Genomic DNA, 26,036 nt, shown 5'->3' on the forward strand with positions numbered 1-26,036 from the left:
GTCTAAGTTGCTGAGAGACTAAGTAGCTGAGGCTGGCTTCGGACCTGCATGATCCTCCTGTCTCAGCCTCCCAAGCGCGGGAATTACAAGCGTGCGCCACCATGCTTGGCTTCTCTGCCTGCTTTATATGCATCTAAATTTTTCATTGGAAAGTGTTAATTGGTGAAGTATTTGTACTGTTTTTCTGACTACAGTTTCCTCTATATGAGGAAACAATGACAAAATCTAATAAAAGAGAATGTCATCGTTTTTAATCAACTTTGGTTTATTTCAAGCTTATGCCAAAAATATATTCCAAGTAACTCTTCAGGTCATTGTTGTACAATATAATAAAACCCTATGCTACTGCCATCATTCCAAAAGCTGCCGGAACTCTGGAAGTCAAGTGGTCCAGCCCCTCAGCCCAACATTACAGGTAGAATTCACATGATAGACGATGAAAGGGCAATGGCCGGGCGGCTCTGTCCTGGTAGGTAGGGTGTGATCTTAAGATTATTGGATATTAATATTCTGTGGAAACATTAGTGATAAGTTGTGTGCTTTGTTCCCGTGGCTCTCAGGTTCTTGCCTCTCACCAGCGTCAGCGGTGCTGCTGCTTCGCCCTTCACTTCTCACAGCCTTCAGGGCTCCGCCCGCTTAACCCTGGGGCAACTGCTAGGCTGAGTTGAGATTTTCTTCAAGAATTCCCTTTAGGAAGAGAACAGAACCCAAATCTGCAAGTACTTCCCTAATGTTAGATTAGGTAAGAGATTAGAATAAATTAACTGGTGGACAACAGACCTGGAGTTGGGGTTGCCATGGGTGGGCAGTTGGACCTGGGGTCAGTACACTCCCCAAAACCAGTCTTGCTTAATCTCCTGATCTCAGCAGGATCTAAGGGGAAAAGCTATGATTCCACCCCCTTAAATAGTGGTATCCCATCAAGTCATGAAGGCCAGCGGAATGTGATTATTCTCCTAAAATTATTTCCAATTCTTGGAGGTCCTTCTGGAAAGCTGAATCCTAAGGAAAGAAAGAGAACAAATCTAGTACTCAAAAATCTGAGCAAACCTTTTCCCAAACCGCTGGTAGCTGAGGGGCCTTTGGCTTCCTTCCGAAGCAGTTTGCTGTAGTCTTTCTGTTCTCCCAAATACCCTGAAGCCTATGGAATCTGTCTCCTCCCCTAGGTGAGATGCAGAGATTCTATGCCGAAGAGTAAGCTCTCTTTTCTTAGTGAAATAAGACCTCAAAGGAAGATTCCTTGCTGAAAAGGTAACGTAGTGACGCACTGCTAGGACTCAAACTTTTTTTTTTTTTTTTTTTGGTACTGGGGTTCCTGGAAACCGGGCTACACTCCCAGACACCTATTTTTTATATTTTTAATTGGAAACGGGGTCTCTTAAGCCAGCAAGGCTGGCTTCGAACCTACGCGATCCTCCTGTGCCTCCCAAGCGCGGGGATTATGAGCGTGCGCTACCACACCCGGCTAGAACCCACTATTTTAAAAGGTATTACCTCATTAGTCACATCTGGCAGCTCCTGGGCTAGCTTTATCCACCTTCTGGCTTCAGAAATTTTTCCTAGTTCTCTATAGCACTGAGAAGAAACAATGAAAACCTGAGCAAATAACACCAGGAGACTAGAAGGCGTGCGTACGTGCACTTTCAAGAGTTCCTACAACTACAGGCTGGCGTGCGGCTGAGAGGCAGAGTACCTGCCTAGCGCATGTGAGGCCCTGTGTTCAATTCCCCAGCACCAAACACAAAAGTTCTCAGATACTATCAATAGATGTTTTCATCTTTTGAAGTGGGTGAGTTTACCTTGGAAATATATACCCTTCCTGCTTTGGAAAATCCTGGTTGTAGTTCTTCAGCCTAGAGAAGAGAAGTCATTTCATTAAGACTTTTTTTTTTTTTTTTGAGGGTCTGGGGATGGTATTTGCAACGCGGCATGCACAGAGAAATATCGCAGAAAATTAAAACCAGATGCTTCCCCTAATCAGCAATAACTAGGAGGAAAGGGGCAACAGGAAGAGCTCGAGCTATAGAAAGGGCCCTATAGTGAAGCAACTAAGGTGACCAATTAGAGGGTATGGAATAGGGGAGGATGGAGCCTCTTAAGGAGGTACATAAACATGTATCAAAGTTAATCAGCAAACAAGCATGGGATCGATGGAGGGGGAGGGGATGGGATGGGGGCTGGATGAGGGCTAATTGGATGATGTGTGCTTGTATATCCTCTCAAGTCTTGTATTCCAATGTGATGTATGATTACAATGCACCAATAAAATTTTTTTTTTAATGTTAAAAAAAAAGCCCCTCCCATTAAGGGCCTGGCACTGGAGCTGCTGCCCTGCCCTCCCCTTCCCTTCCTTGATACCTTTAGAAAGCTTTGGAGCGCATCCTGCACAGTAGCACTGGGAGGACTTTCAAACAAGGCTGTAGCAGTTTTTTTTTCTAGCCAGGTCAGATGAGAGACCTGCCACCAAAAGAATAAAAGGTTAAAAAATATCTTTAGGAATACTGAATATTCTGCACTAAAAACAAATCGGGTCAGCCACCAATAAAACAAGCATTTAGGGGAAATGGAACCCGAGCCACGCCAGGCTGAAGCAGTGTGGACCCTTGCCGGAGTGGTGGCGCATGCTTGTAATCCCAGCATTTGGGAGCCTGAGGCAGGATTGCGGTTCGCAGACAGCCTCAGCTACTTAGGCCTTGGGGTAGGGTTAACTTGGAGGTAGACTGCCCCTGGGCTCCATCCCCAGTACCGCAAAAGAAAAAAAAAGTGTAGACCTAGTCGGGAGTGGTGGCACACACTTGTAATCCCAGCGTTCAGAAGGCCTAGAAAGGAGGATTGTGGTTCGTGAACAGCCTCAGTTACGACCTAGTGAGGCCCTCTGCACTGAGACTCTATTTCAAAATTAAAGTATAAAAAAAGGGGGGCTGAGAGTGTGGCTCGGAGGTAGGATGCCCCTAGGTTCCATCCCCAGTACCACACACACACAAAAAGTGCAGACCCTGCTGGAGATGAGCACCGCAGGACCAGTCAGGTCCTAGAACACGGCTTACCTGGTAGCACCACCTGCCAAGGAGAAAGTGAGCCTTAGGGTTTTCTGGCTGGAGAGCAATGGCTTTGTCCACATGTTCCTGTGGGAGAAATACAAACATAAGCCAATATCAGACCAAAGTACTCAGAAGATCACGGCACTGAGGCTGTGGGAAGCTCTTCAAAGGGAGCGAGGAGGAGCAGGCAACATGGAGTAGACCAGCATTGGAGAAGACTGTCCTCACCTTGAAGCTAAAGCCACTCTGGATGCGCCTCTGGATGCCCTCGTGCTCAGCCAGCTGACCACAAAGCACCGCGTACCTGCGGGGAGCAGCAGCAAGGACAAGGCTGGGAACTCACTGCAAGGAATGGGGCCTAGTCCACGGCCTTGCCTGTCCCTCCACCCTCACCTAGAGCTGCAAGGAGAACTGCCATTTCTATAATTCCCTCTCTTCACACCTGCAGTCTGTCAAGTCCCAGTTAGTATTTAGCAAACAGTGGTAGGTGTTCTAGGTATAAAAAAAATCCTGTGTCCAATTTGGCGTGGTGGCACGCTTGTAAACCCAGCATTTGGGAGGCTGAGACTGGAGGATCGCAGTTCGCGGACAGCCTCAGCTACTTAGTGAGGCCCTCTGCAACTCACTGAGACCCTGTTTCAAAATAAAGAATAAAAAAATAGGGCTGGGGGTGTAGCTCAGAGGTAGAATGCCCCTGGGTTCCATCCCTAGTACTGGAAAAAATAAAATAATCCTGTGTCCCCTCTACCCCAGTAAATCATCTTTACACTTATGTTTAGGCAAGGTCCTGGTCTCCTCTCTTGTAGTACAGCTATAGGTGCTATAAAAATGTGAAAGGCAGAGGACCGAGGGTATAGCTCAGTGGGAGAGTGCTTGCCTAGCATGTGCAAGGCCCTGGGATCCATTCCTAACACTAAAAAGAGACATGGGGACACCCTACATCAATATCAAGCTAAGAGACCTGAGCGCACTGTCTTCTGAGCAGACACTAAGAGCTCCTTAGTTTAGGAAGCATACAGATATATCATTGGGATCTGAAAAAGAATACTCAGCATTTGGGATCCAACACAAGCAGAGGAGGGACTCATTTCACGCTTCCTTCTACATCGGTCCTCCCCGACGGGAAACAGATCAAGGCCTTAAAAGAGGAAAGCTGGGCGCAGTGGCGCACACTTGTAATTCCAGCATTCGGGAGGCTGAGACCAGAGGATCGCGGTTCACAGACAGCCTCAGCTAGTGAGGCCCTCTGCAACTCGGTGAGACCGTTTCAAAATAAAGGATAGAAAATAGGGCTGGGGGTGTAGCTCAAGGTAGAATGCCCTCTGGGTTCCACCCCCAGTACTGCAAAAATCAAAATACTATGTACAAATACAGAATTATCAATGCCAGTATCAGTAACATGTAAGGGAAACGGCGTGGGTAGGGTGCGGAGGGTAACGCCAAGTGCTGTGTTACATGTGTGTTTCTGTCTCTTAGAACCTCACTGTAATGTAAAACCTCAATGCACAAATAGAAGTTAGTAAAAAGGCTAAAATAAAATCAAGGTATTACAGGGAGTTGGGGGTGTAGCCTAGGGGTGTGTGTGTGGTACTGGGGGTGGAACCCAGAGGCTTTCTACCTCCGGGCTATACTCCCAGACCTATTTTATATTTTATTTGGAAACAGGGTCTCACTAAGTTGCTGAGAGCCTAAGTAGTTCTAGCTTGCTTTGAACCTGCAGGATCCCGTCTCAGCCTCCCAAGCCTGGGATTACAAGTGTGCGCCACCTCGCCTGGCTTCATTTTGATTTTAAAGTAACTTTCTCGGGAATATGTGAGAAAATGTGGAGCTAGTTTCCATCCTTGGGAGCCCAGGAAAGGAGTGACGCTAGAAATAGTTACTTAGCCTCTGGGAAAACTTGCGGACAGTTTCAGCAACATAAGCAGCTCCTGGCTTAGCTCACAGCCTGAGGGCAGGGACTAGAAAGCGGGGCGGCAGCCTGGCGAGGCAGAGTACACCTAACACGGGATAGCAGGTGTGAGGTCAGCCTCCACGTAAGACCCTGTTCCAAAGTAAAAAGAAAAATATGCCTCTAGGTTCAATCCCTAGTACAAAAAAAAAAAAAACAGTGGAAGAGGAAAGAAGCATTTTCACTAAAACCGAGATGCTAAAGCCGGGCGTGGTGCGCACGCTCGTCATCCCGCGCTCGGGAGGCGGAGACGGGAGGATCGCAGGGGTTCGCAGCCAGCCGCAGCTACTGAGTGAGACCCTGTTTCCAAATAAAGAATAAAATAGGTCTGGGAGTATAGCCCGGAGGTAGAAAGCCTCTGGGTTCCACCCTCAGTACCAAAAAAAAAAAAAAAACTGAGATGCTAGATCTAGAACCTAGGACATGAAATTCCCGACCCAACCAAGTTGGCAGAATTTTGCCTCACAAGAGACCACAAAAAGGGCTGATGTTTTCGCTTTTGCTTTGTTTGCTTGTGGTTTTTGTTTGGGGCTTTTTTGTGTGTGTGCTGTTTTTGTTTTGTAGTGCTGTGGATCAAACCCAGAGCCTCTCGTGCTAGGTAAACTTCAGTCTACCATTGGGCTACATCTCAAGCCCAGTAAGCAAATAATTGACCACTAGAAGAGAGTTCTGCTCGTGCAAGAGAGTTCTGCTCGTGCAAACCAAGCAAAGACGCCAAGGTTCACCACCAGCCGGGGACCACAGCTAAGGGAAGAAGAGCTCGTGTAAATAGGAGCTGAAAATTGTCCCAGTCTCCCTAAAGAGCCAAGAACCCACAAGTTTTTATGGCGAGGCTTGCTCTTACAAATTTCTCCAGGCTACAACAGGGGGGAAAAAAAAAAAAAAAGCTTACACTCCCACTTTGCCCCAATCGGAGCACTTCCCTAAGAGAACCTGTGGTTCCTGCCTGGGGTAGGGGGAGGCGTGGGGAATTAGGCGAGAGCGCCCCTCCTGGTCCCTCTGGCACATGCCTCGGATCAGAGCAAAGGAAGGGCCCTATCCTGGCCCTTGCCCCAGAAGGCCGCAGGTGCTCTTACCACTGGTGACACTCAGCACTCTCCTGGCCCTTCTCCAGAGCGGCCTCGGCTTCTTCTTTTCCTGTAAGACAGAGGCAGACCCAGAGTTCACACGGGCTCCTATGCACACGTGCACAGGAAAGGCTGCAGGAAAATGAACACCTTAGCGCGTCCATCCCTCCCCTACTTGGAATTGTTTGGAAACGGTATGTGAATCTGAGCAGAAAGAAAAGCGCACACAACTCGGGGTGACTCAGCTTCACCTCGGCCTCCCTATTTCTGCCGTGAGTGCCTGACTTGTGTTCTTTTTACAACACTCATCTGACGTGTTTGAAGTCAATTTTAGTATTTCAAATACAAAAAGACTCAACAGCAATCAAGCTACCCCAACAGACCTTACCCTTAGCGGGTCTGTGGACAGACTTCAGGATTGCTGTGAACTCTAAAATTGTATAAAACGTCAATGTGTGCTTTTTTTTTTTTTTTTTTTTTTGTGGGCCTGGGAATGGAATCCAAGGACATTCAACCTCCGAGCTACACCCCTGCCCTGATTTTTATTCTTTATTTTGAAACCAGGTCTCACTGAGTTGCAGAGGGCCTCACTAAGTAGCCGAGGCTGTCCGCGAACCACGATCCTCCTGTCTCGGCCTCCCGGATGCTGGGATGACAAGCGTGCCCACCACGCCCGGCTTTAATGTGTGCATTTTGATGAGAGGATTCACAACTCTGGTGTAATTCTCAAAAGGATCCATGATCCAAGAATGTTTACTGAAGCTCTGAGCCAAGCCCCCTCCCACACACTCAGTGCAGGGATTGAACCCAGGACCTACGTCGCTAGGCAAACACGTCTCCAACCGCTGAGCTACACCCCCAGGCCAAAGTCAAAACTACTTGACAGTTGGCCAGTAGATTAAGGTCTGGCCAAAGGTGGCTTTTGTGTAGTTTAACCAAGCTTTCCAAGCATGAGGATGAACAAAGTACAAGCTGGGTGTGGCGGTGCACACCTGTAATCCTAGTACCTGAGATAGGAGGATCACAGGTTTGCAGCCAGACTCAGCCACTGAGTGAGATGCTGTTTCAAAATTAAGAAATAGGGCTGAGGGCATGGCTCAGGCAGAATGCCTACTGTAGTGGGTACAATGTCCAACACCACCAAAAAAGAAGAGGAGAAGTCGTCGTCGTCGTCCAAGTACAAACACGTGAGAGCGCCTGCCTGCGAGTCCCTGGAGCCCGCCGCCCTCCAGACGAGGGCCAGCACGTCCACACACTGAAGGGAAGAGCACGCTGCTAAATGGATTCACAGAGGGCTTGGAAAGGAGCAGAGAGGAAAGGAACAAATGTAATGTGCTGCGGGTGGAGGCTAGCTAATCTGAAATATTTTCTCATCTGAATGATAATTATATTTAAACAAATACATTTTTTGTGGTACTAGGGATAGAACCTAGGGGCCTTCTAGGATACACCCCCAACCTATTTTATATTTTATCTGGAAATAGGGTCTCACTAAGTTGCTGAGAGCCTAAGTAGCCGAGGCTGGCTGTGAACCTGTGCGATCCTCCTGTCTCAGCCTCCCAAGCGCAGGGATTACGAGCGTGCGCCACCACGCCTGGCTTGACAAATACACATTAAAGACAAGTGCTGCCATGAAAGTCTCTGCCTCCCCTTCCCGACACGCCCCTCTCCCGCACACAAGGCACTGCCTCAGTAGAGAAATCACAGGGAAGGATGTGGCAGCCAGCTCCCACTGTAGGGTACGGTAGGGTAGAGGAGACAACCTGGGGTCCACAGAACGCCTGCCTCCGGGGGTCTGGCTTCTAGAGAGAACAGCTGGAGCCATTAAGTCCTAGGGTTGGTTTTTGTTTTTTTTGGTGGTACTGGGGTTCCTGGAAGCCCTTCTACTTCCGGGCTACACTCCCAGACCTATTTTATATTTCTGAAACAGGGTCTCTTACGCCAGCGCGGCTGGCTTCGAACCTGCGCGATCCTCCTGTCTCCGCCTCCCAAGCGCGGGGATTACAAGCGTGCGCCACCGCGCCCGGCATTAAGTCCTAGGTTTTTGACCTTACACATATCTCAACAAAACTGATACAGGTGTATTAGAATAAGTTGGAAAATATAATCGAGAGGTTATATATTAAATTATTTAGCATTATAATTATATTCCTATTATAGTATAATTATACCCATAGTCATCTGACATCCAGCAAGAACAGACCTGTCCAGGGGTACTAAGCTCAAAAGCCAAAACGAGCTGGCTGAGGCTGCTCCTCGAACCCCTCCCTGCACCTCCCTTCTGGGTTCATGCTGGCTACTGCACTAATACACGACTGGCCCTTTTGGCTCTCTGAACAGCATGACGGCAGTTGTCAACCTTATAAAAGGTATTAAAAAGGGAGCCACGAAGAAAGTGGACGAAACCAGGCACGGTGGCGCACGCTTGTCATCCCAGCATTCGGGAGGCTGAGACAGGAGGATCATGGTTCACAGACAGCCTCAGCTACTTAGTGAGGCCCTTTGCAACTCAGTGAGACCCTGTTTCAAAATAAGGAATAAAAACTAGAGCTGGGGGTGTAGCTCGGAGGTAGAATGTCCCTAGGTTCCATCCCCAGCGCTGTAAAAAAAAAAAAAAAGTAATGGCTATAAATGGGATGTTCTGGAATTTGCCTGTAATCCTAGTATTTGTGAGGCTGAGACAGGAGGATTCCAGGTTTAAGGCCAGCCTCAGCACTTAGCAAGACCCTGTTTCAAAAGAAAAAAAAAGACGGGCGTGGTGGTGCACACTTGTAATCCCTGCACTTGGGAGGCTGAGACAGGAGAATCATGCAGGTTCAAAACCAGCCTCAGCTGCTTAGTAAGGCTCTCAGCAACTTAGAGAGACCCTGCTTCCAAATAAAGTATAAAGTATGTCTGGGAGTATAGCCCAGAGGTAGCCTCTGGTTCCATCCCCAGTACCACCAAATAAATATATATAAAAAAGGGATAGGGTATAGTTTGGAGGTAGAATGCCCCTGGGTTCAATCCCTAGTACCAAAAAAAAGAAGAAAGAAAGAGAGAAAGAGAGAGAGAGAGAGAGAGAGAGAGAAAGATAGAAAAAAAAATGGTTACAAAGACTTAAGGAACCAAAATTGCAATTTATGGCCTTAAGGGTCATGCGCTTAAAGTGATGTAGAGAATAATGAAGTTACATTAAGAAAATTCAAGTTGCTTTCTCAGGATGCTCGACAAAAACCACCTAACCGCGTGGGGCGGGGGCGCACGCTGTAATCCCAGCATTCTGGGATTACATTCTGGGATTCTAGGAGACCTTGCACAATCACAGAGGACCGGAGGATTGAGGTTCGCTGCCAGCCTCAGCTACTTAGGCCCTCTGCAACTCAGTGAGAGCCTGTTTCAAAACAAAGAATAAAAAATAGGGCTGCGGGTGTAACTCGGAGGTAGGATGTCCTTGGGTTCCATCCCCAGTACCGCAAAATAAATAAATAAATAAAGCAGAAAAGGTTTGCCAGTCTATTCATATCTTTGTCAGAAAAGTAAAAATGCTGAAGTAGTCCAAGTTTGAATTGAGAAAACTCAAGGACCTCTGCAGAGAAGGCAGTAACTCTGGAAAAGCTACTGGGGATGGGACGCGTGCTAAGGAGGGGCAGACTGGTAAATATTAGCCAGGAGCCCAGACTCTCCTGAAAGTTCAGGATTTTTTTTTTCGGCTCCGGGCTCCCCTGCCCCGCCCTGTCGCCTCACTCGGGGACCTGCCGCACTTACCACCCAAGGCGTAGGACTTCTTCTCGCTCACCTCTTGGGTGAGCTCATACATGTCACTGTAGGCCCGGGCCAGGCGCCAGAGAAAGTCCTGCCGGCTCCCATGCTGCGGACAGAGGGCAGGAGTGAGGCCCGGCGGCCTCTCACCCCGTGACCTCCCTCGGGGAGTTGGCTGACGCCATCTCTAGGAGACCTTGCACAATCACGGAGGGCGCGGAGTGCCAGGAGGAAGGTCAGCCCCCCACGGTCAGCGCAGCAAGGCGGCCTTGCTGACGCACGTGGCAAAGGTGAGGTTGCCCAAGAAAGGGAGAGTTCTCATGGCGGAGGCGGGCGGGTGGGCACGCCTGAGGGGGAACTGTGCTGAGGGGCCTCAGCTTCCCGGGACAGCGACTCGGGGCACGGGCAGGCCCAGGAGGGCAAGGTGCATTCTGCTCTTTCTGCGCTCCCACTGCACGGGCCCGCTTCTCTTGCCCCTTGGAGAACAGGTGTGAGCAGCACCTCACCCGTCCGCCTCCACCCCTGGGGGGGAGCCGGGGAGGAGGGGAGGGCGGCGCAGCCTCACCGCCTGCCTGCTGTCCAGCAGCAGCTTGAAGCCCTCCCGCTTGTCCTGCTCGCCGCCCTGGTGCAGCCGGTCGGCCCGCTGCAGGAGCGGCAGCAGGGCCTCCGGGCCCGGGGAGCCTCCGTCCTCCAGCTCCAGAGAGTCCTTCCTCCCCAGCCTCACGGTCTCGCAGCTCACGTCGTCGCCCTCGTCCTCGCTCTCCTTGGCAGAGTCCCGCTCGTAGTCAGACTCCGCATTGGCTGTTGTGTAACTGGCAGCGAAATGTAAGGGCAGAGTCACGCGGGGGCTCTGCAGCTCAGGGTCCCCGGGTCTACACTCCACCCACAAAGAGGAACTCTGCGGCACCGGGGTCCAGTGCGCCAAAGATTATCCTCAGCCCTTAAGGGTAGACATTCAAGAAAAGCTCCATACCCACACGTGCCTGTGATCCAGTACCTGTTGTTTGTGGTACTAGGGATGGAACCTAGGGGATATTTCTGGGCTACACTCCCAGTCCTATTTTACACTTTATTTGGAAACAGGGTCTCACTAAGCTGCTGAGAGCCTCACTAAGTAGCTGAGGCTGGCTTCGAACCTGTGCGATCCTCCGGTCTCAGCCTCCCAAGCGCGGGGATTACAAGCGTGCGCCACCACGCCTGGCTAATCCCAGTACTTGGGAGGCAGAGACAGGAGGATTGAAAGTTGGAGACCAGCTGCAGCAACTTAGGCCTTCAGCATCTAGTGAGACTGTTTCAGAACAAAAATAATTAATATCCCAGCATTCAAGAGGCTGAGACAGGAGGATCGTGGTTCGAGGACAGCCTCAGCTACTTACCGAGGCCCTTTGCAACTCAGTGAGACTCTGTTTCAAAATAAAGAATAAAAACTAGGGCTGGAGGTGTGGCTCAGCGGTAGAATGCCCCTGGGTTCCAGCCTCAGTACCACTAATAATAATAATAATTAATAATAATAATAATAATAAATAATAATAATAATAAATAAATAAAAAGGGCTGGGAGATAGAATGCCCTTAGGTTCAAGCCCAAGTACAGCAAAAAGGAGGAAGAAAGGGAGGGCAGGAGGGCAGGCTGACTTCCAGCGGGGGCTGTGGGCTGGGAAAACTATCCAGGAGAGGAAGAGTATCCACACAGCTGTGGGCTCTGTGCTGTTCGGGGCCAAAATGAGAGCCCCATATAACTACCCCCAAATTCACCAGAAAACAAAAAGAAAAAAGCCTATAAAGGTTTGTACAAAATATTGCTAGCAGACTTCTTAGCATAGGGGAATAAAAGGTAGTTTTTCCATCTTCCAACATATGATTGCTTCTGTGTGTATAGATTCTTTTTTGTAGTACTGGGGTGCTCTACCATTTGGCTACATCTCTACACCTATTTTTTAAATTTTGAGACAAAATCTTGCTAGGTTGCCAAGGCTGACCTCGAACTTGTAATCCTCCTATCTCTGCCTCCCAAGTAGCAGGCCCATATATTTTGTGTGTGTATGTGGAACAATACACTACCTCTAAACTACCCCCGTCCTATTTTATTTTTTATTTATTTCTGTGTGTGTGTGTGTGTGTGTGTCTGTGGTACTGGGGGTGGAACCCAGAGGCTTTCTACCTCCGGGCTATACTCCCAGACCTATTTTTTATTTTATTTGGAAACAGGGTCTCACTAAGTTGCTGAGAGCCTCACTAAGTAGCTGAGGCTGGCTTCGAACCTGTGTGATCCTCCTGTTTCAGCCTCCCAAGTGCTGGGATTACAAGCCTGCACCACCAGGCCCGGCTTATTTTTTTATTTTGAAACAGGGTCTCAATAAGTTGCTGATGGCCTTGCTAAATTGCTGAGGCTGGCCCCAAACCTGTGATCCTCCTATCTCAGCCTCCCAAGCACAAGGATTACATTCTTGTCCCTTTTATTTTTGAAGGTTTTACTACAAATTGCTAGAAGGGAAAGATACTTGAATTTTTTTTTAACACCATACAAGCTCTCATAGTAGCTGTTCCTGGGGCTTTGTTTCAGATATACCTATCTATAGAAGGAACTGGCACGCTTAGACCAAGGCACCAGATCTTTCTGCTAGATTAGAACTTTCTGGAGCCTGTGCCCTGTTGTCCCTGGCTCTCTACATGAGAAAGACACCTTTGCTTGCAACATGCAGCCCAGCTTCGGGCTGTTCCTTGCATCCACTTGGTCGCCCTCACCTCTCCTTCAGCTGTTTTGCCCCGGCCACTGGGAGCCCACCCGTACCTTTCACTCTAGGAAGGAGGAAGGGTCTTGTTTTGTTCTTAGAGTACTGGAGATGGAACCCAGGGGCCTACTCCCAGACCCACTTTATATTTTATTTGGAAACAGGGTCTCACTAAGTAGCTGAGAGCCTCACTAAGTTGCTGAGGCTGGCTTCATACTGGGATTACAAGCGTGCGCCACCACGCCTGGCAGGAGGAAGGTTTAGCCCCAAATGACCCTGTGCTTCAAGAGAGCCCTGGGGCATTCTACCTCAGAGATGCACCCCAGCCCTATTTTTATATTCTTTATTTTGAAATGGGGTCTAAGTTGCAGAAGGCCTCCCTAAGTAGCTGAGGCAATCAGAGAACCGGAGAACTGCGATCATCCTGGTTTTTCTGCTTCTGGCCCTGAAAGTCCTGTCTTCTCCCTTGTCCTGTTCTTATCTGATTTAATTGGCAGTTAAGGAAGACATCGAGTCAGCTGCTGGTGGAGGCGGATCCAAGGGGAACTTGGCTTCCATCAGGGTTGGGCTCCTAGGAACACCAGGCTACGGCCGCCCCTCCAGGCCTGCCCAGCGTAGTGTTGACATTTTCTCCTCCTGTGTCCAGGCGCACCGTGGCCCTGCCGCTTCCAACTGCCCAGGGTTTCTCCTGTTGTGCTGAGGTGAGGTAAAGTCTAGTTAAGAACCAGGCTATGTGTGGCCCGTGGTCCGAGAGGCTGCCCCGCCCATGTTAGCTTGCCAGTGCCTCTGGCTGATAAAGCACAGACAATGGACAGGGCCTTGGTCTGGTGACTAGTCTAACTCAGGAAAGCACTTTTTTTTCTTTCTTTCTTTGCAATGTTAGGCTCAAACCCAGGGCCTTACTCATGCTAGGCAAGCACTCTGCCACTGAGCTACACCCCCAAACTTGGTTCTTATCTCACACATATTTTTTTATTTATAAAAGAATATAAGTCAGGCATACCTGTAATCCCAGTACTTGGGAGGCTGACAGAGGATAAAAGGTTGGGACCTAGTCCCAACAGTTTAGCAAGACCTTGTTTCAAAATAAGAAGAGTGCAGTGGCACACACTCGTGATCCCAGTACTTGGGAGGCTGAGACAGGAGGATCACAGGTTCACAGCAGGCTCAGCTAGTGAGGCCCTTTGCAACTCAGTGAGACCCTGTTTCAAAATAAAGGATAAAAAATAGGGCAGGGGGCTGGGTATAGTGGCCCACACTTGTAATCCCAGCACTTGGGAGATGAGACAGAAGGATCGCTGTTCACAGCCAGCCTCAGCTACTTAGTGAGGCCCTCTGCAACTTAGTCAGACCCTGTTTCAAAATAAAGACTAAAAAATCAGGTTGGGGGTATAGCTCGGAGGTAGAATGCCCCTGGGTTCAATCTCCAGCACCACCAAAAAAAAGAAAAAAAAAGAAAAAAATAGGGTAGGGGGCTGGGCGTGATGGCGCACACTTGTAAATCCCAGCATTCGGGAGGCTGAGAAAGGAGGATTGTGGTTTGTGGACAGCCTCAGCTACTTAGTGAGACCCTCTGCAATTCAGTGAGACCCTGTTTCAAAATAAAGAATAAAAAATTGGGCTGGGGGTGTAGCACAGAGGTTGTATGTCCCTGGGTTCCATCTCCAATACAGCAAAAAAAGCAAAAAACAAAAACAATAAGAGCTAGGGGTGTACTGCGGAGATAGAATGCTCCTGGGTTCAGTCTCCAGTACCAAAAAAAAGAGAGAGAGACAAGGAAAAGTAGTATCAGCTTTACAACCACCCTGGGCACCAATGAGACCAGGCGCAACCTACAGAAACCCCCAACTGGGCTGTAATGCTTAGACGGTAATTTGCCCTGGATGAGAAAAATCAAACTAGTCTACTCTGTCTAGCCAGGCCACAGGCATGGGGGTGTTTTATCTGGAGTGGAGCGCAGGGCCGTGGCTGCGCTCCTGACTGGGCTGAGGGGCGGCTCAGCCAATCATGAGCTCGGCAGGGAGGGCTCTGGGCCTCCACACAGCCTGGGAGGGAGCGCCTCTCTCACCCTGCTGGAGCCGAGCCAGGAAGAAAGGCCTACGGTGCTGCTCTTCCCTGGGGTGCAAGTCCAGAGCTCACACAGCCAAGGAGAAGCAGCGGTCAGGAGGGGCCTGGCCACAGAGTGAGTGCCGAGAGCCCCAGGCGAGAGGACAGGCTCTGCACCTCAGCCCAACTCACTGAGCGCCCCTTCCAATTTGAACCCCAGCCCTGGCAGCAATGCATGGGCACGAGAAGCATGTGTGTGTCCAAAGGGCCCTTTCAAAGGTCCCTGCTTAGCAAGGCGTGGTGGCACATACCTATAATCCCAATATCCCAGTATTTGGGAGGCTGAGGCAGGAAGACCGCAGGCGGCTCCAGGCAGGCCTCAGCAACTTAGCAAGGCCCTTACCAACCTAGTGATACTGTTTCAAAATGAAAAAGAAAAAGGGCAGGGGATGTAGCTGAGAGGTAGAATGACCCTGGCTGGGTTCATGCCCCAGTACCAAAAACAAAACAAAAAGGTCCCTTCTTGACACTGGTGATCTCAAAAGCCTGGAGTGTATTAAACAAAAGGGTCACCCGTCTCTGGCACATTTTCACAAGGGCTGTTTGGCAGCACAGCAGGTAGAAGGGGAGGGAATGGAGTAAATGTAGTCCCCCTGAAACTCGAGACACTCGAGGTAGGTTCAAATCCAGCCTCACAATGCTCCCAGTGTGGGCAGGAAGCCAACCTACCTTTCTAGTCCTTAAGGAGAGCCCCCGAGTCAAAAATCAAGGACTCGAGCCGGGCATGGGGGCGCACACTTGTAATCTCAGCATTTGGGAGGTTGAGACAGGAGATACAGGTTTGCATTAGTTACTGAGTGAGGCCCTTTGCAACTCAGTGAGACCCTGTTTCAAAATAAAGAATAAAAAATAGGGCTGGGGATGTAGCTCAGAGATAGAATGCCCCTGGGTTCCATTCCCAGTACCTAAAAAAAAAAAAAAAAAATCACGGACTCAGCCAGGCACAGTGACATATGCCTGTAATCACAGTACTTGAGAGTCTGAGACAGGAGGATCTTGAACACCCTCAGCAACTTAGCAAGACTCTCGGCAACCTTGCAAGACCCTATTTCAAAACAAAAGTAAAAGGCCAGGCGTGGTGGCGCACACTTGTAATCCCCGCACTTGGGAGGCTGAGACAGGAGGATCGCACAGGTTCGAAGCCAGCCTGAGCTACTTAGGCTCTCAGCAACTTGGTGAGACCCTGTTTCCAAATAAAGTGTAACATAGGTCTGGGAGTGTAGCCTGGAGGTAGAAAGCGCCTGGGTTCCACCTCCAGTACCACCAAAATAAAAAAAGTAAAGCCGGGCGTGGTGGCATTCAGGAGGCTGAGACAGGAGGATCGCGGTTCGCGGACAGCCTCAGCTACTTAGTGAGGCCCTCTGCAACTCAGTGAGACTCGATTTCAAAATAAAGAATAAAAAACAGAACAGGGGATGTAGCTCAGAGGTTGAATGCCCCTGGGTTTCATCCTCAGTAACACACACACACACACACACACACACACACACACACACACAGAGTAAAAAATGGGCTACAAGTATTGCTTGGAGGTAGAATACCCCTGGGTTCAATCCCCAGTACAAAAAAAAAAAAAAAAAAAAAAACAAGGCCTCAGTTACACTCCCGGCCCTCCTCCTTTGACGACTCCTAAATCCCATTAGCGGGGCTGAGCCTGGGGCGCTAGAGATCACCGGGCAGGCCCTGACCCTAACCCTAAGCGGCTCTCAGTGGTGGGGGAGGCACGACCCAAACTAAGGGAGTGAGGGTGGCTTGTGGCACTCCTGCTCGGCTGGGCGACCCGGGAAGGCTGGCGGAAGATGCAGGTGTTTTGAGGAAAGCGAGATTGTGGAGGGAACACGCTCACACACCGCGGACTCTGCCTCTGCCCTGCCAGTCAATCCCCTGGGGGCTCAAAGTTTTTTTTTTCTTTTTGTTTTGCGATAGTGGGGATGGAACCCAGTGGCACTGTACCTCCGAGCTACACCTCCAGCCGTATTTTTTAGTCTTTTTATTTATTGAAACAGTCTGAGTTGTGAAGGGCCTCGCTAAGTAGCTGAGGCCGTCCGCGAACCCCGATCCTCTGGTCTCAGCTTCCCAAATGCTGGGATTACAAGCGTGCGCCACCACGCCTGGCTCAAAGTTGTGTTTTCATGGAACCCAGGGCATTCTTCCTCTGAGCTACACCCTAGCCCGATTTTATTTTTTTTTTTTTTTTGCAGGTCTGGGGATGGAACCCAGGCGCATTTGACCTCCGAGCTACACCCCCTGCCCTATTTTTTATTCTTTATTTTGAAACCGGGTCTCACTGAGTCGCAGAGGGCCTCACTAAGTAGCTGAGGCTGTCCGTGAACCGTGATCCTCCAGGTCTCAGCCTCCCGAATGCTGGGATTACAAGCGTGCGCCACCACGCCCGGCTTCAATTTTAGTTTTTTGAAACGGGCTCATTAGGTTGCTGAGGCTGGCCACAAACCTGCAATCTTCTTGTTGCAGCCTCCCAAGTATGGGATTACGGGCATGCGCCACCATGCTCAGCTTCAAAGTTATTATTTGGAAGAAAAAGAAAACAGCTTTTAGTGGAAAAGAATAACCCATCAAATCTCATCTCTTCTCCGCTCAAAGAAGCTCCCTCCTCCCCGAGGCCCATATGCTCAAAGCCATTTCAAGGCCTGCAGATCCTCCCAGAACTTCCCTCTTGACCTATATGGCACCTGCCATGATAAAAAAAAAAATTATTCATCATGGCTGCTGCCCAGATAGCCACCAGTTAAGCACAGTCTTGCATCACCACAGCCTTCACGCGCCACAGGACTGGCCATGGGTTGAGCCTGCTGGAGCCGTAACTGAGAAAGCCATGTGGGTGTGGTGGCACGCACCGGTAAACCCAGTCCTTGGGAGGCTGAGACAGGAGGACTGCAGGTTTGAGGCCAGCTTCAGCAACTGAGCGGGACTCTCAGAAACTTAGCAAGACCCTGTTTCAAAACAGAAAGTGAAAAGGGCTGGGTGTGGCCTGGAGGTAGAATGTCCCCGGGTTCAATCCTCAGTACCAAAAAAAGAAAAAAAGGAATGGCCACTTCTGCTTTCACTTGAGGATAAAGATAACAGGGATCAAATGATCCAGGCAACAGGCTTCATGAAGGAAGAACCAGAGCCGGCATCAAGCCTGTGATCTCCATACTTGACAGACAGACAGGAGAGTCACAGGTTCGAGGACAGCCTCAGCAATGCAGCCAGCTTCTCAGCAACCTAGGGCCCCCCCCCACACACACACACACACACTTCTCTTGCTTTAGCTGGGGGCACAGTGCAGTCATAGGGCACATGCTCAGCATGTATGAGGCCTACAGGGTTCAACCCCCAGAACCAATTTTATTTTATGTTATTCATTGTGTGTGTGTGTGTGTGTGTGTTACTGGGGGTGGAACCCAGGGGCATTCTACCTCTGAGCTATATCTCAGCCCTATTTTTTATTCTCTATTTTGAAACCGGGTCTCACTGAGTTGCAAAGGGCCTCCTAAGTAGCTGAGGCTGTCTGCGAACCGCGATCCTCCGGTCTCAGCCTCCGGAATGCTGGGACTGCTTTCCGGTCACCACACCCGGCTTGAATGGCTGATTTTAACTTGTAGCTTCCGTGGGACGTTTCTGGCTGATCCAGTCACTGTGACTTAGCATAAGAATAGCAGTTCTCTGCACCAGTGTTTTCCTTGAGGAAGGAGAAAGGTCAGTAGAGGCCACCGAGGAGAATCAGCTTTTAGATATCACACAGGTCACCAAGATAACTGGAGCTGGAGCAGAGGTGGGAGCAGCTGCCACCAACAGTGTCAGACTACCTCTGGGGAACGGCTCAAAATGGTGCTAGTTGTTTCGAATTAAAAAGCCCCTAGCCGGACATGGCGGCGCACGCTTGTAAGCCCAGTACTTGGGAGGCTGAGACAGGAGGATCAGGCCAGCCTCAGCTACTGAATGAGGCCCTCTACAACTTAGTGAGACCCTGTTTCAAAATGAAGAATAAAAAATAGGGCTGGGGATGTAGCTCGGAGGTAGAATGTACCTGGGTTCCATCCCCAATACTGCTAGCTAGTTAGATAGACAAATAAATAAATAAATTAAGTAAGTAAGTAAGTAAATAAATAAGCAAGCCCTAACCTGACCAAGCGTGGAGGGGGCTGTACGCTGGCCCCTTCACGGAAGGCCTATGGTCAGAACTGCAGAGCTGAGCGCTCGTGGTCACCCCACTGTAAAGATGCCAGGGAGCACAGCAAGGCTCCGCTGTGAGGGCGGCTCCCGGGGAGACGCAGCACATCTGTGCTCTCTGCACGCCCGCTCAGCCACTCAAGGAGGGAACAAAGTCAGAAAACAATGCCTACAAAGTCCTCCTGACAACACCAAAAAATGCCCAAACCAGTAAAAAATATACAGACAAAACAAAACAAAAAAACCCCGACATTATGTGCACATGTGAGAATACCATGTCAATCTCAATACCCGTATGGGGAGGGAGACGGGGGAAAGCCCACCAAGTGCTGTGTGCACACATGTCACCATCATTATGATCTACATACACAAAGAAAAATATACAGGGCTGGGCGTAATCCCAGCATGTGGAGGCTGAGACTGGAGGATCCGGGTTCGCGGACAGCCTCAGCTACTTAGGAGGCCCTTTGCAACTCAGTGAGACCCTGTTTCAAAATAAAGAATAAAAAAGGTGTGGGGTTGTAACTTGGAGGTAGAATACCCCTGGATTCCATCCCAAGTAACGTTAATAAATAAAAATAAATAAATAAATATGAATAAATATATAAATACTAATAAAATAAAAATGAAGCCGGGCGTGGTGGTGCATACTTGTAATCCCCGCGCTTGGGAGGCGGAGACAGGAGGATCGCACAAGTTCGAAGCCAGCCTCAGCTACTTAGTGAGGCTCTCAGCAACTTAGACCCTGTTTCCAAATAAAGTATAAAAAGTAGGTCTGGGAGTATAGCCCAGAGGTAGAAAAGCCCCTGGGTTCCTCCCTCAGGACCACAAAATATAAATAAATAAATAAATAAATAAAAATAAAAAACAAACCACCAGGTGTGGTGGCTCATGCCTATAATCCCAGCTATTTAGGAAGCTGAGGCAGGAGGATCACAAGTTCAAGACCAGCTTCAGCAACTTAGCAAGAAGACCCTATCTCAAAACAAAAAATAGGGCCGGGCATGGTGGCGCACACTTGTAATCCCCACGCTTGGGAGGCGGAGACAGGAGGATCGCACAGGTTCGAAGTCAGCCGCGCGTGTTGGTTTAGGAGACCCTGTTTCCAAATAAAAATGTAAAAATAGGTCTGGGAGTGTAGCCCAGAGGTAGAAGGGCTTCCAGGAACCCCAGCACCACCAAAAAAAAAAAAAAAAAAAAGGGCTGGAGGTGTAGCTCAGTGGTTGAGCACCCCTGGGTTCCATCTCCACTACACCAGGAAACACATACACCAGATCAACTCAGAGGAAAGTAACAGATGCAAGCAACGCCACTGTTAACGTCTCCATTTGTCTGAGTGACATAAATTGGAAGGGATTTTTGTTTCAACTCTTCTGTTTTATTTATTCACACTCTTACCTTGTTCCAAAGATTATTTACAGCAGCTTGGTTTGAATTTCCCATTTGTAATACTTTTTACAAAACACAGCCTGGCTGCAGATGCAACGCGTCCAAGAAAGACAACTCACCCGCCCTCGCTCTCGGCGTCTGTGAACGTGGCTCCTGAGGAGGCCGTGAAATAGACAGAGCTGGAGCCGGTGGAGTCGCTCCTCTCCCGGGCAAATGGGAACCGCCGCCTCCGAGCCACTCTCTGGTTCTCTTCTATGTGGGATCTGGAAAGCAGGACCCATCCCAGAGGGACCATTAGGCCCTGACAGCCTGTCTTTCCCCTCAGTCCTCCTCCTCCTCATTAAAGGACCGGGAGCGAGGATCCTGGGTCTCTACCCTCAGGAGAGCAAAAGGGGCAGCACCGTGCACGAGCAGGCCAGGTGGGCAGAGTTTCACGGCTGAGCTGGGCCTGGTGGCGCATGCCTGTAATCTCAGAACTTGGAGAGCTGAGACAGGAGGATCACAGGTTTGAGCCCAGCCTCAGCCATTAGCAAGGTCCTCAGCAACTTAGGACAGTTTCATAATGGGAATTAAAATAGGACTGGGGATGCAGATCAGAGGTAGAACAGCCCTGCGTCCAATCCCCAGTACCCTCCCCCCCCCCACACACACACAAGGTCAACAGACCAAAGGACCAAGAAGCAAGAACTTGTGCAAGATAAGGAACCTGACATACAAGTTAGGTTAGTAACTATAAATCTGTTCTTTCTTGGAGACAGAGGGCAAAGGCCACAACACACTGCAACCGATAAAGCTGGAGGGGCAGAGGCAGGGCACGCGGGAGAGGAGGCCGCGTTACTCACCGCACCTCCCCAACAATCTGCCCCGCAAGCCCCTGCAGGCCGCTCCGCAGCTCCTCCACCTCCCGCCGCAGCGCCACCAGGCTGCTCAGCACAAAGTCCAGGCGGTCCAGCACCTTCTCCTGTCCGGCCTGTGGAAAGCTGGGCAGCGCCGCAGCGTCCCCAGCCTCACCTGGGACGGCCCGCAACAGCATCACTGCAGGAAGGGAAGAAAGACAGAGGCGCACTCAGTGGTACAGTGAGGGAAAGATCGCAAACCCATAGTTCTAGAACACTCGCTTCTTGTCGGTGTTCAGTTTACAGAGAAGATCTTGAGGTTCAGCACACAGCTGCATCTAAGTCATGGTAACAAGTCCCAAGTAATTATTCGGGAAAAAAAATAACGAGCTGGGCGTGGTGGCGCACGCTTGTAATCCCAACATGGGGAGGCTAAGACAGGAGGATCGCGATTCACGGCCAGCCTCAGCTACTTAGTGAGGCCCTCCGCAACTCAGTGAGACCCTGTTTCAAAATAAAGAATAAAAAATAGGGCTGGGGGTGTAGCTCCGAGGCAGAATGCCCCTGGGTTCCATCCCCAGACGCCCCCCCCCCAAAAAAAGGCCCAATTTCTAAACAAGGGCCCTTCTGTTCCAAGAAGTTTCCTCAGCAGGGCTGCACACAGCAGATAATGTAAAAGACTTGAAGGGCGTGGCGCCTGGAAGGCAGGACGGCTGCCCTCTAGGGTAAAAGACAAACCTTTACCTGACTTTGCCAAATACCAGCCAGTCAGTACCCACTACACAACAAAACTGAAGCCGAGCTCACTCAAATTCAGATCTAATTTCAGAAAGGTGAATAAAGGAAATTGTTTCTCTTGAGAATTTCATCTGGTACTATCAGAGAGGGGCAAAGAAGAAAGTGGCAGTTACCAAGAAAAGGTGCCCTAGATAAAAGCCCATTCACACTCCTTAGAGAAGCCGCAGCCAGCCCGCCTGCCCAGCCCTAACTTCTAGGTGAATTCCAACCATGGCAACCAGCCTGGAAAATGCAAGAACGGGGGAGAAATCCAGAGAGCAGAACCCAGGATAGGTGAGCAGAAATGCCTTTTTTTTTTTCCTTTTTGGTACTAGGGTTGGTACTAGGGATTGAACCCAGGGGCATTCTATCTCTGAACTACACTTTGAAGCACAGTTTTTATTTTGAAAGAGTCTAAGTTGCTGAGGCTGTCCTCCAACCTGTGATCTCAGTCTCCCAAATACGGGGATTACAGGCGTGCGCCTCCACAGGAGCTCCAGAAATCCTTCTCAAAGGAAACCCAGTAACAGTGTGGGCCAGACTATAATACACACCTCACTGTGTTCACGAATGTAAAGCAAAAGTTGGGCGTGATGGTGCAGCTTGTAAACCCAGTACTTGGAGGCTGGGACCGGAGGATCGCAGGTTCGCGGCCAGCCTCGGCTACTTAGTGAGGCCCTCCACAATTTAGTGAGCCCTTGTTTCAAAATAAAGAATAAGAAGTCAGCCGGGCGTGGTGGCGTATGCTTGCAATCCCAGCATTCGGGAGGCTGAGACCGGAGGATCACGGTTCACGGACAGCCCCAGCTACTTAGTGAGGCTCTTTGCAACTCAGTGAGACCCGGTTTCAAAATAAAGAATAAAAAACAGGGCAGGAGGTGTAGCTTGGAGGTTGAATGCCCCTGGGTTCCATCCCCAGACCCACAAAAAAAAAAAAAAAAAAAAAAAAAAAAAAAAGAATAAGAAGTCGAGCTGGGAGTGAAGCTCAGAGGTAGATGCCCCTGGGTTCAATCCTCAGTATCACAAAACAAAACAAGAATGTAAAGCAAGAAAGATTTCTGGGAACCTAGTATGGTGGTCCACGCTTGTAATCCCAGCATTGAGGAGGCTGAGACAGGAGGATGGAGGTTCGTGGACAGCCTCAGCTACTTAGTAAGAGCCTTTGCAATTCAGCGAGACCCTGTTTCAAAATAAAAAGAATAAAATATTGGGCTGTAGGTGTAGCTTGGAGGTAGAATGCCCCTGGGTTCCATCCCCAGTACTAAGAAAGAAAGAAAGAAAGAAAGAAAGAAAGAAAGAAAGAAAGAAAGAAAGATCGATCCCTGGGAATATGGCTGCCTTCTCCCAACCTACTGCCAAGGAACTACAAGCAAATGAACAAAACACAATGAAAGCAAAGGCAAGCATGCCTTCCATACCATATTACCACGCCACTACCAAATGCTGACAGTCATTTGCAACCTAAGGTGATAACTCTTGGAAGACTCTTCCAGAACTAACTTTTCCAAACCACCTGATGTTGGTAGAAAAAAAACAGAACACTCATTCTCAATTAACATGGGTTAAGACAACTGAAACGACTGCTTGATGATCTTCTGATCCTTTGATCAAATGGGTTAAGGAGAAGGTTTTGCAAACTTGAACGCAAACCCCTGTCAGCTGTGGCTGCTGGTTTGCAGCCAGTTGCATGAGCGTCTCCTGACTGAAGCAGCGCTGTGGAAAGGACGCTGGACCAGGTGACTACGCCCAACCTTGCCACTCACACTGTATGACGACCTCGGGAAAGTTACACAATCTTTCTGAATCTCTATTTCTTCATAAGAAGGATAAGAAACAGATTGGTCTCCCAAGTTCCCTTCAAATTCTAATATGTAACTTAACATATAAACCTCAAGACTTAGCCGGGCGTGGTGGCCCACGCTTGTAATCCCCGCACTTGGGAGGCTGAGACAGGAGGATCGCGCAGGTTCGAAACCAGCCTCAGCTACTTGGTGAGGCTCTCAGCAATTTAGTGAGACCCTGTTTCCAAATAAAGTACAAAATAGGTCTGGGAGTATAGCCTGGAGGTAGAAAGCTTCTGGATTCCACTCCCAGTACCACCAAATAATAATAATAATAATAATAATAATAATAATAATAATAATAATAGTAAATAAACCTCAAGACTTTTCATTTCTACAAGGTTATTCCTTTTGTCTTCTTTTGGGTTCCTCCCCTACTCGTTATGCACCTCAGAAGACACTAAGCCCAGTGCCTTGGACACACAGAGCATCATTATGGCCGGAACTAAAAGTGAAAGCTAAACAGACTTCTCAATAAACTCTTCTGGGATTATGGAGGAAATAGCGCGGAAAACAAGGGCTGCTTTCCTTTTCGACAAGTTTTCCTAAACAAGTGGGATCTTCAGGCACCCTCCTCCATGCCCGGCCCCGCAGGCCCAGGCCCATCGGGCGGCCGCGGCCTCGCTCGCAGGCTCTTACCCTGGCGTTCGGGCGCTGAAGTCTGCACCGAGTCCAGGGAATCGGGCAGGCTCTGGTTCCGGCCATGGCGCTGGGTCCGCTTCCACCGCTGGCTGTAAAGGACGCACAGGAACCCCAGGCCGGCCGCGGTGCCCAGCAACAGCGCCAGCCCCGCGCGGGCGCCGCCCAGGGCCCCCAGCTTAGACATGCTGCAGGTGCCGCCGCGGAGGAGAGGGAGAGAGGCGTGAGCCGCCGCCCCGACGCCCGCGTCCCTCCCTCCACGCGCGCCCGAGCCCCCAGCCCCGCCAAGGCCCCACGCCGCGGACCGCCCGCCCCGCGCCCTCGGACCATCCCAGACCCTCACCCCGCAGCCAGCCACCATGGCAGCGCCGCCGCCGCCGCCGCTGTCAATGAGCGCGACGTCGCTTGACGGCGCCACCTGCTCCACGCGACGCCGCCCGGCGCCGAAAGATGACGCAGCGCGCGCCCGTGGGCGGGGCCAGCAGGGCGCGGGAAAGGGAGGGCAAGGCTTTGCTGCCGGCCGGTGCCGCCTGTGTGTGTGCTGGCCCCGGACACTGGGGTATTCTACCTCCGGCCACGCCCCCCGGCCTTCTTAGTTTTTATTTTGAGATAAAATATATTCTCAAAAAATAAATATATAGTTTGGGAGACCAAACTATACAGTCCTCCCAAACTATAACCGTCCAAACGGTGACACTCGCTAAATTACTGAGGCTGGCCCGGAACCAGCCATCCTCCTGTCTCAGCCTCCCAAGTACTGGGATTACAGACCCGTGCCACTGCGCCGAGTAAGATATTTTGGGTCCCATGTGTTGGATGAATTTGGTTCTTATCTCAGATTCCCCCCCCCCATAAGCTAAGTCTCCTGAAAGGCCCTGGTCTGACCAGTTAAGCTACCATCCCCCTCTGACTGCACCTGGTCATTTACCTGGGAAACCTGCCCCCTCCTGGTGCCCTTGGCCAATCAGTGAAAGGGACATTCCCCGCTGACCTCAAGCCAATTACCTGGCCGTATGACCCCCTCCCATGGGACTCTAGCCAATTAGTTCAAAGGGCATTTCTCCTATCCTATTGGCCCCCAATCTGTAACCCCAAGCCCCTATATAACCCTGATCCCAGCACATGCTCTCTCTCTTCCCGGATTCTTCTTTCTCTCTCCCCCTCTCTCTGTCTGTCTCTCTCTCTCTCTCTCTCTCTTCCTTTCATACTGGCCCCTCCAATAAATCTCTTGGCTACAAGGTGGTCTCTGGTGTGGTCAAACTTTGTCCTTTCACCATGTCCTGCAGTAACACCAGGGTCTGGCCAACTGAGATTCCATTTCTTTCCTTTTTTTTTTTTTGGGGGGGGGGTGGGGTACTGGGGATAGAACCCAGAGGCATACTACCTCCAAGCTACACCACCAGCCCGAATGCTTATTTTATTTTATTTTATTTTGGTGGTATTGGGGGTGGAAACCAGGGGCTTTCTACCCCTGGGCTACACTCCCAGACCTATTTTATATTGTTTTTATTTGGAAACGGTCTCACTAAGTTGCTGAGAGCCTCACTAAGTAGCTGAGGCTGGCTTCGAACCTGCGCGATCCTCCTGTCTCAGCCTCCCAAGCGCGGGGATTACAAGGATGCGCCACCACGCCTGGCTGATTCTTTATTTTGAAACAGGGTCTCAGTGAGTTGCAGAGGGCCTCACTAAGTATTAGCTGCTGCTGTCCGCGAGCCGTCAACCTCCCAAATGCTGGGATTACAAAGAG

At 50.0% G+C, this 26,036-nt stretch overlaps 1 protein-coding gene across 2 annotated transcripts; it reads right to left on the reverse strand.

Annotated features, from left to right (window-relative positions):
• Positions 1-948: 948 nt before the first annotated feature.
• RMDN3 (regulator of microtubule dynamics 3) lies at positions 949-24,476 on the reverse strand (the record flags this gene model as incomplete). 2 transcript variants are annotated; one of them, XM_080708217.1, is made up of 12 exons in its annotated part: positions 949-1,002; positions 1,495-1,575; positions 1,800-1,853; positions 2,359-2,457; positions 3,048-3,125; positions 3,270-3,345; positions 6,066-6,126; positions 9,804-9,906; positions 10,363-10,609; positions 20,316-20,459; positions 21,039-21,231; positions 24,290-24,476. In XM_080708217.1, the coding sequence occupies 12 exons, from the start codon at positions 24,474-24,476 to the stop codon at positions 949-951; spliced, it is 1,377 nt and encodes a 458-aa protein (XP_080564343.1). The 2 variants fall into 2 exon arrangements, with proteins under 2 accessions (XP_080564343.1, XP_080564342.1); XM_080708216.1 differs by having other exon boundaries at positions 20,316-20,516.
• Between the last annotated feature and the right edge of the window lie 1,560 nt (positions 24,477-26,036).

Source organism: Muscardinus avellanarius (genome assembly GCF_963383645.1).
Source record: "Muscardinus avellanarius genome assembly, chromosome: 12".
NCBI lineage: Eukaryota > Metazoa > Chordata > Mammalia > Rodentia > Gliridae > Muscardinus > Muscardinus avellanarius.